Here is a 17,569-nt window from a genome sequence, read left to right as displayed (position 1 = left end):
ACAATGAAGGTTACTGGTTATCGGTTATGTTTACTGACTAAATGGTTGAAGGTCAAAGTTTACTATGTATACAACATCTGAAAATGAGATGCAAAGCACATGAACGAAACCCTGTTTTCCAACAGGATACTTTCTCATTAAGAGCATCATATTTACATACAGTGCCCTCCAAAAGTATTGGAACATTGAGGCGAATTCCTTTATTTTTGCTGTAGACTGAAAACATTTGGGCTTGACATCAAATAATGAACGTGAGACCAGAGATCAACGTTTCAGCTTTTATTTCCAGGTATTTACATCAGGATCTGATGCACAACTAAGAAAATATCACATTTTGTTTGAATCCACCCATTTGTCATGTGAGCAAAAGTATTGGAACAGATATACTTAAAACATATTTAAGTGAATAAGACTTAATATTTAGTTGCAAATCCTTTGCTTTCAATAACTGCAGCAAGTCTGTGACCCATTGACGTCACCAAACTTTTGCATTCTTCCTTTTTGATGCTTTCCCAGGCTTTCACTGCAGCCTCTTTCAGTTGTTGTTTGTTTTGTGGGGTTCCTCCCTTCAGTCTCCTCTTAAGCAGGTAAAATGCATGCTCTATAGGGTTTAAGTCTGGAGATTGACTTGGCCAGTCTAATACCTTCCATTTCTTGCCCCTGATAAACTCCTTTGTTGTTTTGGCAGTGTGTTTTGGGTCGTTATCTTGCTGCATGATGAAGGCTCTGCCAATCAGTTTGGTTGCACCTTTCCTTAAATTGGCAGACAAAATGTTTCTGTAGACTTCCGAGTTCATTTTGCTGCTGCCATCATGTGTTACATCCTCAATGAAGATTAATGAGCCCGTCCCAGAAGAAGCCATGCAAGCCCAAGCCATGACATTACCTCCACCGTGTTTCACAGATGAGCTTGTGTGTTTGGGATCATGAGCAGTTCCTTTCTTTCTCCAAACTTTAGCCTTTCCATCACTTTGGTAAAAGTTAATCTTTGTCTCATCAGTCCATAAAACTTTGTCCCAGAATTTTTGAGGTTCATCTCTGTACTTTTTGGCAAATTCCAGCCTGGCCTTCCTATTCTTCTTGCTAATGAGTGGTTTGCATCTTCTGGTGTAGCCCTTGTACTTTTGTTCATGAAGTCTTCTGCGAACAGTAGATAGTGATACCTTCACTCCTGCCATCTGGAGGTTGTTGCTGATCTCACTAACAGTTGTTTTAGGGTCTTTCTTTACAGCTCTCACAATGTTTCTGTCATCAACTGCTGATGTTTTTCTTGGTCTACCTGTTCGACGTCTGTTACTTAGTACACCAGTAGTTTTCTTCTTCTTCAGGACATTCCAAATGGTTGTACTGGCTATGGCCAATGTTTCTGCAATGGCTCTGATTGATTTTCCATCTTCTCTAAGACTCACAATTGCTTGTTTTTCACCCAAAGACAGCGCTCTGGTTTTCATGTTGTTTTCACCTCTGAATACAGTCTGCATAGACAAAACCTATCTTACCCAATCTGAACCTGAGTGTAGACATTCAGTGGTATTTATTGATTGAATAATGTATGTAATAGGACACACCTGGGCAACAAAACACACCTGTCAGTCACATGTTCCAATACTTTTGCTCACGTGACAAATGGGTGGGTTCGAACAAAAAGGTGATATTTTCTAATTTGTGCATCAGATCCTGATGTAAATACCTGGAAATAAAAGCTGAAACGTTGATCTCTGGTTTCACATTCATCGTTTGATGTCAAGCCCAAATGTTTTCAGTCTACAGCAAAAATAAAGGAATTGGCCTCACTGTTCCAATACTTTTGGAGGGCACTGTATATCGTGATGATGACTAGCCTTCTCTTGCTCTTTTGATGAAGGATAGAATTGTGGCAGGTCCCTTCTAGAACATCTCTCTTTCTCCTTTCTTCCACTTCAGCATATCCTACATTATTCTATCCATGGGCATCTACTGTCTGCCCCACCCCCTGTTTTACTCATTCTCATTTTCTCTCCATTTCCCTCTCTCTCCCTCTCTGTCTATCTGCCCCTTGTGGTTTCAGTGTGTGTGTGGGGGCGTTGCCCTGTCAGCAGTGAAGCTCTTCCTGCATAGATCTACTGAGGATCAGTGGATTCCCAGGATCCTGTTATCGATCTGTTCGTCCCACACACACACACACTCACAAACACGCACACACACAGACACACGCACATGCACAAACACACACACATACACATGCAAACACACACACATGCACAGACACACAAACAAAATGAACAGCATTGAAGTCATTGGTCTGAGCCCATCCATGGCTGTTTGTGTGTATGTAACCCACCATCAGTAAAACCTAAGCATGCCTCTGAGGATTTCCAGTATGCTCACTGAGATTGAGCTGCGATACTATACATACGTGACTATGAGACAGGTAAGGTACATTGTCGGATATTGAGAATTCCAGACAGGAGGAATCCCGTGACAGCACTGTACCAATGGCGTGATGCAGTAAGGGATGATGGGAGAGAGGAGGCCAGCGCCAACCCTCCCCTGCGCTGCGAAAATGTTTTTGATCTGTCACAACACGTTCTCCTCAGACCCTCGCCTGTCACGGCGAGCACAGATTGACGGCTTTGGGGGCTCACACATATGCTTCCTGCCTGTCCCCCCTCCCTCCCCCAGTTAGCGCCGCAGCTCAGAGCTCCATGGTATGATGGTGTGGGAGGCAGTGTGAGTAACACTGCTCTGGCTGGCAGAGGATGTGTGTGTGTGTGTGGGCGTGTGTGGGAGAGCGTGTGGGAGTGTGTGTTTGATCGTCTGTGTGTGTCTTCGGTGGACTGTGTTTTGTGTAAATGGGTGTGGTTAGGAGGGAAAGGGGAGGGGGGGGCGTTGTAGTGCCCCCCTCTCTCTCTCTTTTTTAAATGTGTGTTACATGAATAATCGCTCCCGCAGTTTGATGCGTTCTTGTAAAAATGGCGCCGTGTTCTTCTAAGAACCCCTGTGCTGTGTTCTCCAGGGTATCACCGCCTGGATAACTGGAAATTACAGACATCCATGGATGGCTTGATCCTGTTCAAATGCTGCATCTTTTTTATGAGGGGGATGTGGGGGGTGGGAGGGGGGGACCCCCCAACTGTTCCCAGAATACATTAGACTGTGAGTGTGTGTGTGTCTGCCTGTACGTGTGAGAGAGAACCTGCATGTGTGTGTATGTGTGAGTAATTACCCGAAAGAGATGGTGCATATCTGTAATAGAAACTAGGAATATATCGTATCTGTGTGTGCATCTGTGTTTGTGTGTATGAGTTGCGTGCATGTGAGAATGTGTATGTGAGGGTGTGCGTGTGCGCAAAGGGGTTTCTCTGTGTGTTACGTGTGGAAGATGTGAGGAGCCGCCTCCCATATTTCCATGTCTGGAGCAAACATCTATCATCATCATCAAGGCTCTGCTAAGCTGGGAGGCAGGCACACAGACACTCTGGGGAGAGAGCCCTACTCTACCGCCTCAACCGCTCTCCAACGTTACTGCAGCGCTCTCAAATGTGTCCTAAATGCTCTCATCTCCGATTGGAAACATGCACACACACACAGACAATCACACACACATCCTAACACACAAACACACATCCTAACACACAGCAATGCAGCATCTGCGTCATATGTTGTGTCCCCTTCTTGTTGAATGCAGGAGGTGTTTCCTGCAAACACTCCTATCATCTCCATCCCCCACGTTTATCCCTGAGACTGTTCAGACACAGCCCAGTCCACCTCAGCCTCCCACTGCTACCCCCCCCCACCACCACCACCACCCTCCTACCTTCCATTTATAAATGCTGGGAGTCAGGCTGGGGTAAACCATTTTGGGTTGATCCAGAGGGGTGAGGCGATGAGGGTGTGCATGTGCATTGGTACAGTCTGATGGAGGAGCGGGAGACGGAGTGTGTGAGCGGAATAGTAAAAAGAACCCCCGAGACAAAAAGGAGGGGTGAGTGGAGGGGAGGGGAGGGGGAGGGGGAGGGGGAGGGAGGGGGCAGTACGGTGGAGCGGAGGCACAGAGCCAGAAAATTGCATTGCGTGCTCAGTGATTAGTTTACCTCCCGGGTTTCTACCGCTCTCTGTCTCTCACCTCTCCCTCTCTCTGTCTCCCACCTCTCACTCTGCCTCCCCTCAGCCCGCCCCTCACTCTCAAAAAGGTCTCTTTTTCGCCGTTTCTCTCTGCTCTCTCCCTGTTCTCTCCCCTCCGCTGTCTTTCTGTGTCGTTACGTCACACCGTCACTTCTCTCTGTGCTTCTCCTCCCTGGATCTTCCTCTGTCTTTTTCCCTACCTTTCCCTCTCCCCCCCTCCCACTGTAATTCCCCGTCTCTTTCCTTCCCCTGCCTCCCTCCCTCCCTCCCTCTCCCTCTCCAGTTTCTTGGTGGTTGTCTTCTCTCTTCTCTCCCCGCACCCTGTCTGCTGACTTGGCTCGTCTCCTCCCTCCATCTTGGTGCCATCTTCCTCAGGACAAGTGATGACACCACATTCACAAACGAGCCTGCCAAAATCACATAAGCCTCCAAAACGCCCTAACGTCCAAATGCTCCTTTCCTGGATGGGTGTATAAAGGCACACAAACACCAAAGCCTCACAACGCTTTCAAAAGATTTTTACACAAACAGCTTTCAATCTTCTGCCTTTGATTCCTGCGTCTGTCAGGAAAGCTCTTTGCCGTAACACCATAAGCTACCGCTGCTAATTATAGTCTTAAGTGCAATAAACTTCAACATGAAGTGTCTCAGCATCTGACAGGAGTGCTGACACTGAAACACTGAAAGGGTAGCAGGCCTCTCTGTTATGAGTCGGTGCTCGGTGAAAAGCAAACGGGTCCAACCTTTTCCGTTTAATCCAGACTAATCTGAGGCCTCCTGAGAAAGAAAGGCCTCGAACCTCCATAGGAGGGTGGGGCTGGAGACCGGGACCTCACTGCCAAATCCTTCTCTCTCCTGTCTGCCGAGGTATACATGGGAGAGACCAGGACTGCCCGACTGTCGCCAACATTAAACTGCCATTTTGGGATTCTGTTAAACGTCTACCCCAACCTTTTTTGTGTGAATGTTTGTTCCGAAACTAGTTGTATTGTGAACTAGATATTCTGTCATTCTCAGTCAAAGCATGTCTGTTCCGTTTTTTGAATCTGTCCCTACTGAAATCATGTGTAAAACAATCAGTTCTGAAAGGTCTCTTAAAATGCTTTCCAGATGAAATGGGTCCAAAATATAACTGCTACTACAAGCCTACAGCCTTTTTTTCTAAACCAGCTAGGCAAGTCATGCCCCAACTGACTTTTACAAACATGGATGAGAGCGTAAGTATGGGAATGTGTTTCCTAATGGGTTAACATGATGCTATGGTGTATTGTTCCCCCTTGCATGGGACTTAAGCAGCTCATTGACTGGCAGTAGCTGCCCTTGGCACAGACCAGCCTTTACGCCCAACTGGAGTCTGGGAAGAGGTCTTTGGCAAAGCCAAGGCCTGCCCTTTGGCTAGGTGAGATACTGAAAACAGGTGAGATACTGAAAAGGGCGGTGTTTTTTACCCAATTACATTTAGTACACTCTTATATTCAGAGCGACTTACAGTAAGTACAGGGACATTCCCCCGAGGCAAGTAGGGTGAAGTGCCTTGCCCAAGGACACAACGTCATTTGGCACGGCGGGGAAAAGAACCGTCTATCTTCTGATTCTAGCCCGATTCCCTAACCGCTCAGCCACCTGACTTCCATTACCCATGTCTTGTTTCCTCCTGGCAGACAGGAAGTTCTGGTGTTCCTCAGTGACCACCATGAGGCTGCCTGAGCAGGCAGGCTGACAGGACCTTTTTCTGGAACAGGTGGAACGTAGCACTGTGTGGCTACAACCGGGCCTGCCAAACGTGCCCAGTCAAATGTGTCCAGTCTAATGTGTCCAGTCAGTAACAGTACAGTAACATGGATAATGATTATTATGTCCAGCCTGTTCCACATCCATGCACTGGTAATTGCTATTTTTCTTTTACATGTAAGGCTTTGGATCTCAACCTGCTCAGAGTGGGGAGTGAAGAGAGGGGCTTGGAGTGTGTGTGTGTGTGTGTGTATGTTGGGAGGGAGGTGAGAAATCAATGTCATCAATAACTCCATTAACTAACCTAGCAGAAAAGCTGTGTTACTTCACCACCACCCCTACCACCCCTCTCCACACACACACACACACACACACACACACACACACACACACACACACACACACACACACACACACATACGACCAACCAACTGCCCCCTACTCTGTCTGCCCAGTCTAGGTTGGGTTAATGGACTGGCTATCAGAGGTTTGTCCAGGTGTCAGGCCTCTCATCTTGATTGACTGAACACTGGTCTGCCAGGCATGCTGATAACTGCTGAGACCCAGCCCAGCTATCATCAACATCCCTTATCTGAATGTCTTCCTTGGAGCAGATTCTCTATCTGCTTCTCCTTATTGTCCCGCTCCTTCATTATCTGCAAACGGCCCCTAAACTCACCAGGGTCGCCTGCTGAGCCTGGAGCTCGTGTCCGAGTGTGGACAGCCGAGTGTGGACCCTGCGTCACTCATCGCAAACGCACGTCCCTCCTCAAAGTGGTGACCTCATGGTCACGTGAGCGTGGCCCAATGTAGCGCTACCTGAACACCGTTGCTAATGGTGACAAACGACCGTAGCCATGCAGAGAGAGAGAGAGAGAAAATAGAGACAGACAGAAGGAGGGAGGGAGGGAGGAGTGTAGACTGCTCGCTACATGCTGGGGGTTACTGTGTGTGTTCCATGCACAGACGCGTGATGTGAAATGGATTTTTTGCGACGCCACATGAAAACGGCAACATCACTGACAACTGAATAGTTTTCTCTGAAGCCAATTCAATTATGCAAGTCATGTGACAATGATTTGCATTGCTTTGCCTGAAAGCTGAACAGTACTTAGATATTCATTTGCATATTTCTCCATTTCTAAAATTGCAGATTATTGAACTGATTTAAATTCCATTGGATAATTAATCTAGAATCTGGTATTCTGGTGGCATTCGCATCTATACTTAATCACTTTTTGTTACCGACGGTGTTAATTGACGTGTATTTACGGCGTGTTATGATAACGGTGATAATATTTTGTAGGGTGTCAGAGGTAGTTTAGTCCAACCGGTTGACACAGACACAGAGATCTGACGAGGCGTAGCGCAGCGTTGCCACGGTGCTCGTCATGTGTTGGTGTGGCTCCTCCTGGGCTCAGGATCCTGCCATGCCTCTGGTTCTGATGGAGCGTCATCCTCCGCAGCACCGCACAGAGCTGGCTCTTGCATTAACTGGAAAAGAAAATCACTGTGACATTTTGTTCTGTTGCTTAAACAAAAACATGCGATAAAGTACTGTGGACACAGAAGTTGATATTTCTCCATGACCGGTCACATAGGTAGTGTATATGGTTATTTATTAATTATTATTACAAGGTGCTCCCTGTTTCCTCATGGAAACTCAGAGCTACTCAGACACACAACCTCTCAGACTTCACTAGCTGGGGCCCCGATGATGTCATAGAACCCTCCACCCCCCCTAACATGACCAATACAACTTTGTCATAATGTAATGAAAAAGTCCACATTTAAATAAAAAGGCAGCTTTTACCATTCTCTTTGAGGACTGCAACTACGCCAACCAAGGCTAAATCCCATGAACTATGACGGGCGTTTCATCGACATGTTCTAATGACTGGCAGAGCAGGACAGAGGAGCCCCAAGCTATCACTGCACACTTTCTCAAGTATTGTCGAATGCTGTAGGAGACTAGCCACAGAGAGATTAGATACACAAGCCAGAGAAACAAGAGAATCCAGAGAGCCCAGAGAAACTGATAGAAAAAGAGGGACTAGAGAGACTACACAGACAGAGAGACGAGAGATACCAGGGGACATACTACAGAGAAATAAGAGACAGGGCTCCCAGAGACACAAGTGAAAGAGATACCAGAGAGACGTACCCACTGGAGAGGGAGACAGATGAACAGATGATGAAGCCACAGCTCGTGCCACGTTGACTTGCACTGGAAATCAATCGAGCCGGGAGATACGCTGGGGGTGTTTTCCTGTGGGATGGAAAACAGAGGGTTGGAACGGAGAGGGGAGAACGAGAGGCAGAGGCAGTTGCGGTGACAGATACTGTGGAGGGAGGCAGGCAGGCAGGCAGGCAGGCAGGCAGGCAGGCAGGCAGGGAGGGAGGGAGGGAGGGAGGGAGGGAGGGAGGGAGGGAGGGAGGGAGGGAGGGAGGGAGGGAGGAAGGAAGGAAGGAAGGAAGGAAGGAAGGAAGGAAGGAAGGGAGGAAGGAAGGAAGGAAGGAAGGAAGGAAGGAAGGAAGGAAGGAGGGAAGGAGGGAAGAAGGGAGGGAGGGGTGAAAGAGGGTTGTGTTTGAGTTGCTAAATAAGAAAATAAGAGTCTGTAACACCGAGCCCCCACACCCTGCCAGGCAGGCAGAGGGCAGACGGAAGGGAAGGAAAGCACCAAAGGTCTAGAGAAATTGGATTCTTCCCCACAGGGGAAGGTGGGAGACGGGTTCAGATGTGTGTGCGTGTGTGTGCAGCTCTGTGGTTGGTGTGTGTGTTTCAGATCTGGTTGGCAGCCAAGGTGCCTCAAACTGGACCCCATGTGAGAGAGGTCCCACCTCGCCTCCACAGCCACTTCCAAACATGACTCATCTGATTGTTACAGCCACCTCCACATGCCAGTCACTCACACACACACACACTGACGTGCTCTGTCTGCCTTTTTCTCTCTCTCCCTGACACTCACACACGCTCACTCTCTCGATATTTTTCCCTTTCTCTGACACACATACACACACACCCATGCTGCACACACGTACACACAAACACAAACATACAAACATAAGAACAGTACATAACAACCCATAGCATTTTTTATTTTTGCACTGACAGCACTGAGGCTCCCAAGACAGGGGATCTTCTTGGAAATAAACCCCATGAAGTCACAGACCCCTGGATCCTCTCTGCCTGGGTGAGATCGTGTCTGAGATCCCTTGATGAATCAGCTTATGACAAGATATGTGAGCAGTTGAACCCTAACCCACTCAGGTCTGCCTCAGATGCCAGCTAATTCTGTTAAGTTTGTGTGTGGTATGAATGTATGAACTATTATTTTATATATAAGAATATGTGTGTGTGTGTGGTGTGTGTGTGTGTGTGTGTGTGTGTGTGTGTGTGAGAGAGAGAGAGAGAGAGAGAGTATATGTCAGTTTTTTTGTGTGTGGTGCACCCTCCGCCCACTCGAGGGATTAGTGTAAGGCTGACCGAATGACTCATCGGTCAATGTATTTGGAGGAGAGGGAGGAGAAGACTTGAACAGGCGGTCAACCACAAAGATTGTGTGTGTTTGTGTGTGTGTGTGTGTAGCCTTCAAAGATCACACCCAATATACCACGTAATACTCATTTACGAGACAGTAATCTTTGTAAAATACAAAATCTGTGCTTTTTTAGAACAAAAAGAGGGTATAATTTGTTTGGTTTCTCATCAATACATGTTACTGGATATCTTAATTTAATTAAGAGGCTGTCCAAGTGTTGCTGAGGTGAGGTCGTCAAGGGAGAGGTTGTCCCAGCCACGGTGCCAAACTGTTGACCAGCGTGATGGCGAGCTGTTAGGCCATGTGCACACTGGTTAACGAGGCGGGAGTTATGGCTATGATCTTGCCACAAATAATTCATGGGTAGCCATGAGTCGTGGAGAAGGAGGGAGGGAGTGAGGGAGGCAGGGAAGGGAGGGAGGGAGGGAGACTGAGCAGGGTAAGAAGGGTTGGGGCCGGTAGTTAGGGTGATTTTGACGAGTTTGAATGAGAGTGTCCATTATGATGACACGACACTGTGTGTGTTTTCATGGAAAACTAATGTAGCGCAGTGGTAGTATTGCTCACAGTGTGTGTGTGTGTGTGTGTGAGAGAGAGAGAGAGAGAGAGAGAGAGAGAGAGAGAGAGAGAGAGAGAGAGAGAGAGAGAGAGAGAGAGAGAGAGAGAGAGAGAGAGAGAGAGAGAAAGAAAGAGCTGAGCTGTGAGTAGGCTGTTTCTAACAGCGACCATGTCACCGTTAGAAAACATGATTCAATGAGTGCAATTCAAATTTGTCTGACAGTGGTGTGACCAAAACTGTTGGAGTGCTATTTCTGAAACTGTAGGGGAACAGAAAAACAAGAACATCTGAAACAGGGTGTCATTCCTATGTGTTAACAGTGACACGGACTGAATATCATCACTGATAAACAGATTAAATCAATATTATTAGTGTGGTAATTAATGAATTATTATTGTTTTTGTGCTTGAAAAAAAAAAACCCATAGGTAGTCGAGTTAGGGATCTGACTGTCATTTGAATCTACTTTCTCTTAACTCACCTCATAAACAGTATTTTTTTGGCAAACATACAGACTTCACTGTATGTAGTACCATGTGCCATCTTTATGGTAACCAACAGAAAAACATCTTCCTGTCCCTGCTGGAACATGGACTGGGAATGCTATCATTGTAAAAGGCGAGTGTACTGTAGCATCCAGAATGTTCACTAGAACATCTGGCCAAATGAGAAGTTTATAAATCTTTTCCAGGTTTCTGTGGCATGCCATTAGTGTGAAAACAGAGGTTGGCTAGTTCCAGCTGACATTTCCCAGTCAGACTGAAAATGTCACAGAATGCCAGGCTTTACCTCTGGATATGGTGGTTCTTCTCCAAGACCTAAGCTATTGATCCCTACATGTTCTATCACGTTCTCCATATTCCTCTCCCAAAAGTCCTGAGACAGCATTCCTTGGCTCACGCTAACATCCCCTTAAGACCACAGTCACTCCCCCAATCCACAACATAACTGACTGCAAACAAAGGATTTTGTGAGAACACTGGCGTAAATGAGTTGTGGTGACAGATTTTCACTAAACCCAATAATCATCTTCACTGTAGTTCTGAGTGAGAGATAGTTCAAAATGTTTGATTAACTCTTGAGTATATCGAGAAAACAGTTTATTTGATCTTGAAGCTGTTTCTGAGACCTTGAACCCTAGTAGCAGTCTAGACCTTAAGCCTTACCTGTGTGTGCATTTGTGTGTGTGTGTGTGTGGGGGGGGGGGGGCTTTCTCCTCGCAGCCTCCCTCTTCCCTCAGTGGGAAACTCTAGCTGTCTCTGGAGGTTAGCTAATTGAGCAACTGACTAGCCAAAGTAATAGACAAAGTCTTCATATCAAAATCTTTAGACATGCCTCGTCCCCTCTGAGTAGTCAAAAAAAGTGTGTGTAGAAGACATATTATATTACATACTGTGTATTACATGTACCCTTGACAGTACAGAGGTAAAAATTAAATTATAGTATGATGAATTCTCAAGTCAGTGAAGATGGTTTATCTTTCCCTTACTTCATATCTCTAACCAGACTAAATTATTGCAGTTGTATTACTTTTTTTTAACAGATCAAGTGTGAATCCAGATTATTACAGAGTATCTTGCTTAAAGTGAAATATCTAAGAACATAGGGTATGTCAGTGTTCTACCACAAATAATTTACCCCTAAATAAGATTAATGATTCTTACCTGATCACATTTAACATTCAACATAACAAACAAGCACTTAACATTCAACAGCTGAATTGTTAAGACAGACAAAACACTAACAAAGATGTCAGCCTTACATTATACAGCCTCCAAGCACTAACAATCACTTTTTGAAGTTGGGCTAGGTCCAAATGAGTGTCACGCTTTAAGGCCCTGGATTTAGAATCCCAGCCTGACCGTTTGTTTTGCTAGGGCTACTGGCCAGGCTATTCCTGTCCTTGCTATGCCATTGTCCTCGGCTGACTGCTTCCACATCAAGTGGTAGATTTATTTGGACACAGTCAGCCCAGTCCGATAGCTCGCCCACAGACCAACCCCCCACACAATGGTGCAGCTCCCAACTAGGAGGAACTGTAAACCAATTTAACTAGCGTGGATCTCCCAATGATTGTATTTTGGCAAGGGTGGAGTGGGGTTAACAGCGTATAGTCACCTACTGTACTGTTGGCATAGTGAGCATTAAAGCTAGGGATTGGTTTAGTCTGCAGTCCCTCGTTTTTTTTTTTTTTTTTTTTTTTTTTTCTCTGGAGTGTCTCCCAGAGTAGTTTCACAGTAGCCTGCTAACGTTTTCAAAGACACAGTAAAGATGATCCACAGGCCACAGCGACGTCTACACCACTTTGTTGGCTGCTCGCTGTCTGTATAATTGCCGGCTTCAGGATTATGTTTCAACAACAACCTCAATCCCAACAATGATTGAGATCTTAATTAGCCATATCAAAGCTCTGAGCTGCATATTACATTTCACTAAGCACAAGAATGTGCCTTGTCCCTTAAAAGTTGGTGGTAGTTCTTTGATTGCTGCACCGCCCAGTTCTCTGGTTCTGGCTCTGTTTGGTTCTCCTGTTCTTTCATTCTGTGGGGTTTCCCTTCCCTGATTTGATGGTTCTTTCCTTTTTGACCTTGTTCTCCAGTTGTATTGTTCCCTGGCTCTTCCCCCCAGATTCCTGACTAACTGGTCCTGCATTTCTGTGCTTCAGTGGGTTTCTTGTTCCCTGGCTCACCAGAGCGGTGGCACACTGGCCTATAGGAACCTCAAGATTGGGCCTTAACAGTGAATGAATGTTGGCACAGCAGATGGCATCATTATCACAGCCAGGTGATAGAGCTGTAGTGGCACGTTTTTCTACAATAACACAGAGTGGGACTGTTACACAAGTGCTAGCAATACCCCGCCACATGAGAGAAGCGAGTACACACAGGGCGTAATGTGAATGAAGTGGCGATCACTATGGTTTGCAGTGTAAGTGTGCTGCTTGAGTATGTGTCAGCTGAAGCAAAGTGGAGCAGAAGAGAAGGGGTAGAGGTAGAGACGGGGTAACAACCAGTACAATGAAAGATGAACAGGAGAACTCCCACAGAGCAGGAAGTGGTGACCACTTTTAGTTTTATAGTCATTCAAATCAAAGTGCTTTTTAACTCATTATTTACGACAGTTTGTAAGCATGAGTGTTCCATCTCATTGCAGATGCCTCCGTGGCAGGCAGGTAGAACACCCTGGGACGCCTGTTTAACTGAGCCACCTAGTGTTGTCTCAGTGTTATTACACATGCAGTATATGTAACCTGCTGAATGGCCGTTGAAAGGAAGAGGCGGTGGAGTTAAAGGGCCTTGATTTTCAGCTGGTCAAATGCCGTCGTGAGCTGCCATACCAGGCTGTAATGGATCTTATCAATAACAAACAGCTACAATTTACCCGCTCTTTTACATTGATGATACGGAATCCACACCTCAAAATCTTCACCCAGGGATATCTTCTTTTATTACATCAAATGAAAAAACAGACGGGTCTGAAATGAAATTGTGAAGGTTGTCAATAACTTAGATTCCAGTAAATGGGTTGGGGATGATGGCACTATAGGACCATCTAACCTGTTTAGACAATCGATGCTCTGACACACAGCTGCCTAGGCCTCTGGCTCACACAACCAGGAAGCTCTCTTCCCACACAATCAAACCCTCCTGAACTCCAGTGTGGTTCCTTATGGAGACTTAGTGGACTTCAAATCAACATTCTCACACCTTGAAAATGATGTACAAATGCAGAAATGTGTGAGGTATGTTCCATACAATTAAAGGATAGAACAACGATTTGTAGATATTTTATTAACTACAATGAATAATACCAATTGCGTACCAACAAATAGACTTGTAACTATATATAACTAACTATATATGTTTAGACCAAACTCAGTAAACCAAATCTTCAAAGAATTGTCTTCAACAAGCACAAATTATAAATGAAGCATACGGGAACTTCAACTCAAAATCACCTGATCAAATCATCATCTTTTACGTGGCCTCTCTCCCATCTGCTTGCAGGTACATCCGCACCATGTATCTGGGCATTCAGAGCCATCGTCAGAAGGAGAACCAGCGTCGATTCTACTGGGCCATGATGTACGAGTATGCGGACGTCAACATGCTGCGCCTGCTGGAGGCCTTCCTGGAGAGTGCGCCCCAGCTGGTGCTGCAGCTCTGCATCATGATTCAGAGGAACAGGACGGAGAGGCTGCAATGTAAGGTGTTCCCTAAGGCTCCAGCCTGGGACCACTACTACTTCCTTGTTTTTGTTGTTTGTTTTGTTGGTTGGTTGGTTGGTTGGTATGCATCTGTTTTTTGTTTTTTTTGTGAAGTGGTTGTTTAGTAAAAAGCTGCAGTAACATTACTGTCATAACATTTCTGTCAAAGTTTATTAATTGAATGTACATGTCTGTTATTGGTTAATGACATAACCGTCAATAGTAATACAGTATATCTGTTTTGTGATTCAGATGTTGCATTTGTCAGACTAACCATTTCTTTTTCCACTTTGGTTTTGAAGAAAGTCTCTTAAATTTCAACTTGCATTCTACACATTACCCAACTCTAGACATACAGTCACCCAATTTCTAGAATGAACAAACTGCATTTTTGTAGGAAATTCCCTATGAGGAATCTACTGCCACATCAGCTTAGTATTTCCAGTAAGTTGTAGTATGTTCCGGCTCAGTCTATAATGCTGAACCCTTTCTTACATTGCAGGTGGCACTAACAGCTATGCTGATGTCTCTATCAACATGGACTGTCTTAGGAAACAAGACTGGTGTAGTAAACAGTAATTTCAGCTGCTGAAACTGCAAAATAGCACAAGGGAACGTTTGCGCCGGAACACGCCTCCTTTTTTCGCTCCCCCGGGAGTGCAAGGTCGTTCCCTAATTTACCGACGTGAGTTTGTGGAGGGAAAAGTCAGCTTTGCGTCGAGTGCAAACTAGGAATGATACTTGCGTCGTTGACAAAGTCAATTGCGCTGAGTGCAAGATAGGGCCCATAATGTGAAATGATAAAATGCCCCCAAACTTAGTTTAGTTTAGCTTAAAGTAATATTTCACAATGTGAAAAACAATGGAAGCGCGCTGACAGTTGCAGTGGTGTTCAGAAATAACCAAATGTACATTTTGTTATCTGCTCCACAGTTTCATTGTGTAATGGTGCTTTGCAGGTTTTCGCTCAGCCCTTATTGACAGCTTTTATGTTCTTGCATAATTCACCCTCTTCACTCTCTTTCTCTCTACACATACTCTTTTGTCTGATTCTTCCCCACCTTTTCTTTTTCTGTATATCTCTATTTTTTTCCCCTTGTCTCTCCCTTTCTTTCTCCTTCTCTCTCTCGTCATCCCTATCTCTGTTTCTCTCTCTTGTTCTCCCCGTCTCTATTTTTCTTACATCCTGTCTTTCCCTATCTCTCTATTTCCTTATCTCTTTCTCCCCATCTCTTTCTCCCCATCTCCTCCTCCATATCTCCTTCTCCTCATCACCAGGTGTCTCTGCCGTATCCTCGCTCCTGTCCCTGGCCTGGGTGCTGGCTTCTTACCACAAGCTGCTACGAGACTCACGTGACGACAAGAAGAGTATGAGCTACCGTGGCGCCCTCGTGCATCTATTCTGGCGCCTGTTCACCATCTCCTCACGGGTGCTCTCCTTTGCCCTCTTCGCTTCCGTGTTCCACCTCTACTTTGGCATCTTCGTGGTACTGCACTGGTGTGCCATGGCCTTCTGGGTGATCCACGGCGGCACCGACTTCTGCATGTCCAAGTGGGAGGAGGTGCTGTTCAACATGGTGGTAGGCGTGGTCTACGTCTTCTGCTGGTTCAACGTACGCGAGGGCCGGACGCGCTACCGCATGGTGGCCTACTACACAGTGGTGCTGCTGGAGAACGCCTTGCTGAGTGTCCTTTGGTATGCCTACCGCGACCCGGCCACCACCGACGCCTACGCCTCCTCTGCGCTCTGCGGGGTCTTCCTGTGCTTTGCCTCTGGCGTAGCCTGCATGGTCCTCTACTACGGGGTTCTGCACCCTATGGGCCCCCGGCTGAGGGTGCTAGCCAGCTCCTGCTGTGCCGAGCTGCTGTGGGGCCTTCCTTTACCCCCGGAGGCTGAGCCCATGGCCCCCACGCCCGGGCCCCGGGGGTCCCAGGCCACCCCTACTAGGGGCTTTGCTGGGGACTACATAGAATCGGACGATGCAGCCACAGACACGTGTCTGCCTGTGTTCCAGGTGAGATCTACAGAGCCAGTGGATGCAACTGGCCGGCCTATCCGGCCAGAGGGGCCGCTCATTAAGATAGACATGCCCAGGAAGCGCTACCCGGCCTGGGACGCCCACTTTGTGGATCGCCGTCTCCGCAGGACCATAAACGTGCTGCAGTACATCAGCCCCAACGCGGTGGGGATCAGGTATAGAGACGGGCCGCTCCTCTATGAACTCCTGCAGTACGAGTCCTCCCTTTGAAGGCATTCTGTCTCCCTCACTCTATCACACACACACACGCTCATCCTCACTCTCTCTAGACCATTCTGTTCTTCCTCTCTCTGGATTCAAACTCCTCCATTTGGTGCTTTTCTCTCACTCTTGATTATGAACTTTTTCATCCAGGACGTGTGTATGAGTGTACATGTGTGTATGTGAGTGTGTGCGTGATCATGTTTGTGTGTGTTGTCAACCGAGAATCTGTCAATACAATATATATAGACATATGATCATAGTTTATTTTGGAAAAAACATAAAGAGAAAAATACATTCTAACCTATGTGACATAGATTTTCAGAACAGGATTTAACCTCCCCTGGTTCATTGGGGAGCTATATGTGTGAATGTGTATATACTGTATGAGTGTGTCAATAAGATGAGTGTTTAACGCATTTACTGTATTGGTGACTCTACCTGTGTATTTTTGTGAAGGGCATATGTGTATCCCAGTGACATGGGACTGGTGCAAAGCATGATGGGAATGATGGAGGACTCCTAGTGATGGATGTATGGTCTTTGCACCCCAACACTATTTAACATTCTAAAACCATGAAATCTACTGACCCAACATATTGAAGAAACATTGACATATCATTCAACCAGGCTATGGTGAATCACAGAATAGGACATCTAAGATTCTTCCGATTTCACGTATGAAAAGCACATTTCCAGTCCTGAAAGAAGTTATCCTTTGCATTTCATGTGACATATTTTCCTCTCCAGACAGAGGTTGTTGCCTAAGCACATACAGGTACAAGCTGTCCTGAAAATCCTACATTTCTGAAGTAACGTAAAATAGCTGAGTCCACGCATTCTCAAAATCTGTGACAATGAGCACCCCCTGCTGACAGTAACCTCTCACAGCATGTCAAATATGGGCATTTCCACACCTGGCAGTGTGCTACTGTGACATTTGATGAGGCAATATGAATATGTAATGATAGACACTAAACATAACTATGAAATAAATAAAAAACTGTTTATTGTACCTCATTAATTATAGCCTTTGCATGGGATTGAAGAAAGAGCACAATATTTAGGGATGTGTTGACAAATGTGTAGCACAAAAGGGGTTGTCAGTGGAAGTGTTTAAACAAATAGAGAAGTTGAAAACATTCCAAAGAACACTCATTTATAAATGCTGAAACATTCTGTACAAG

At 45.9% G+C, this 17,569-nt stretch overlaps 1 protein-coding gene across 1 annotated transcript in view; it reads left to right on the top strand.

Moving 5' to 3' along the window:
- Positions 1 to 16,562, top strand: part of xkr6b (XK, Kell blood group complex subunit-related family, member 6b) — a 36,759-nt gene extending 20,197 nt beyond the window's left edge. The window contains exons 2-3 of the mRNA XM_047021232.1: positions 13,943 to 14,139; positions 15,421 to 16,562. Coding sequence (XP_046877188.1) covers positions 13,943 to 14,139; positions 15,421 to 16,391 — 1,168 coding nt within the window. The 3' untranslated portion in view covers positions 16,392 to 16,562. The remainder of the gene's footprint in view (positions 1 to 13,942; positions 14,140 to 15,420) is intronic.
- The last annotated feature ends 1,007 nt before the right edge of the window (positions 16,563 to 17,569 follow it).

The sequence above is a fragment of the Hypomesus transpacificus genome, chromosome 6 (assembly GCF_021917145.1).
Source record: "Hypomesus transpacificus isolate Combined female chromosome 6, fHypTra1, whole genome shotgun sequence".
Classification (NCBI taxonomy): domain Eukaryota; kingdom Metazoa; phylum Chordata; class Actinopteri; order Osmeriformes; family Osmeridae; genus Hypomesus; species Hypomesus transpacificus.
Note: the sequence above shows the minus strand (reverse complement) of the source record. Positions and strands in the feature narration are given on the sequence as shown.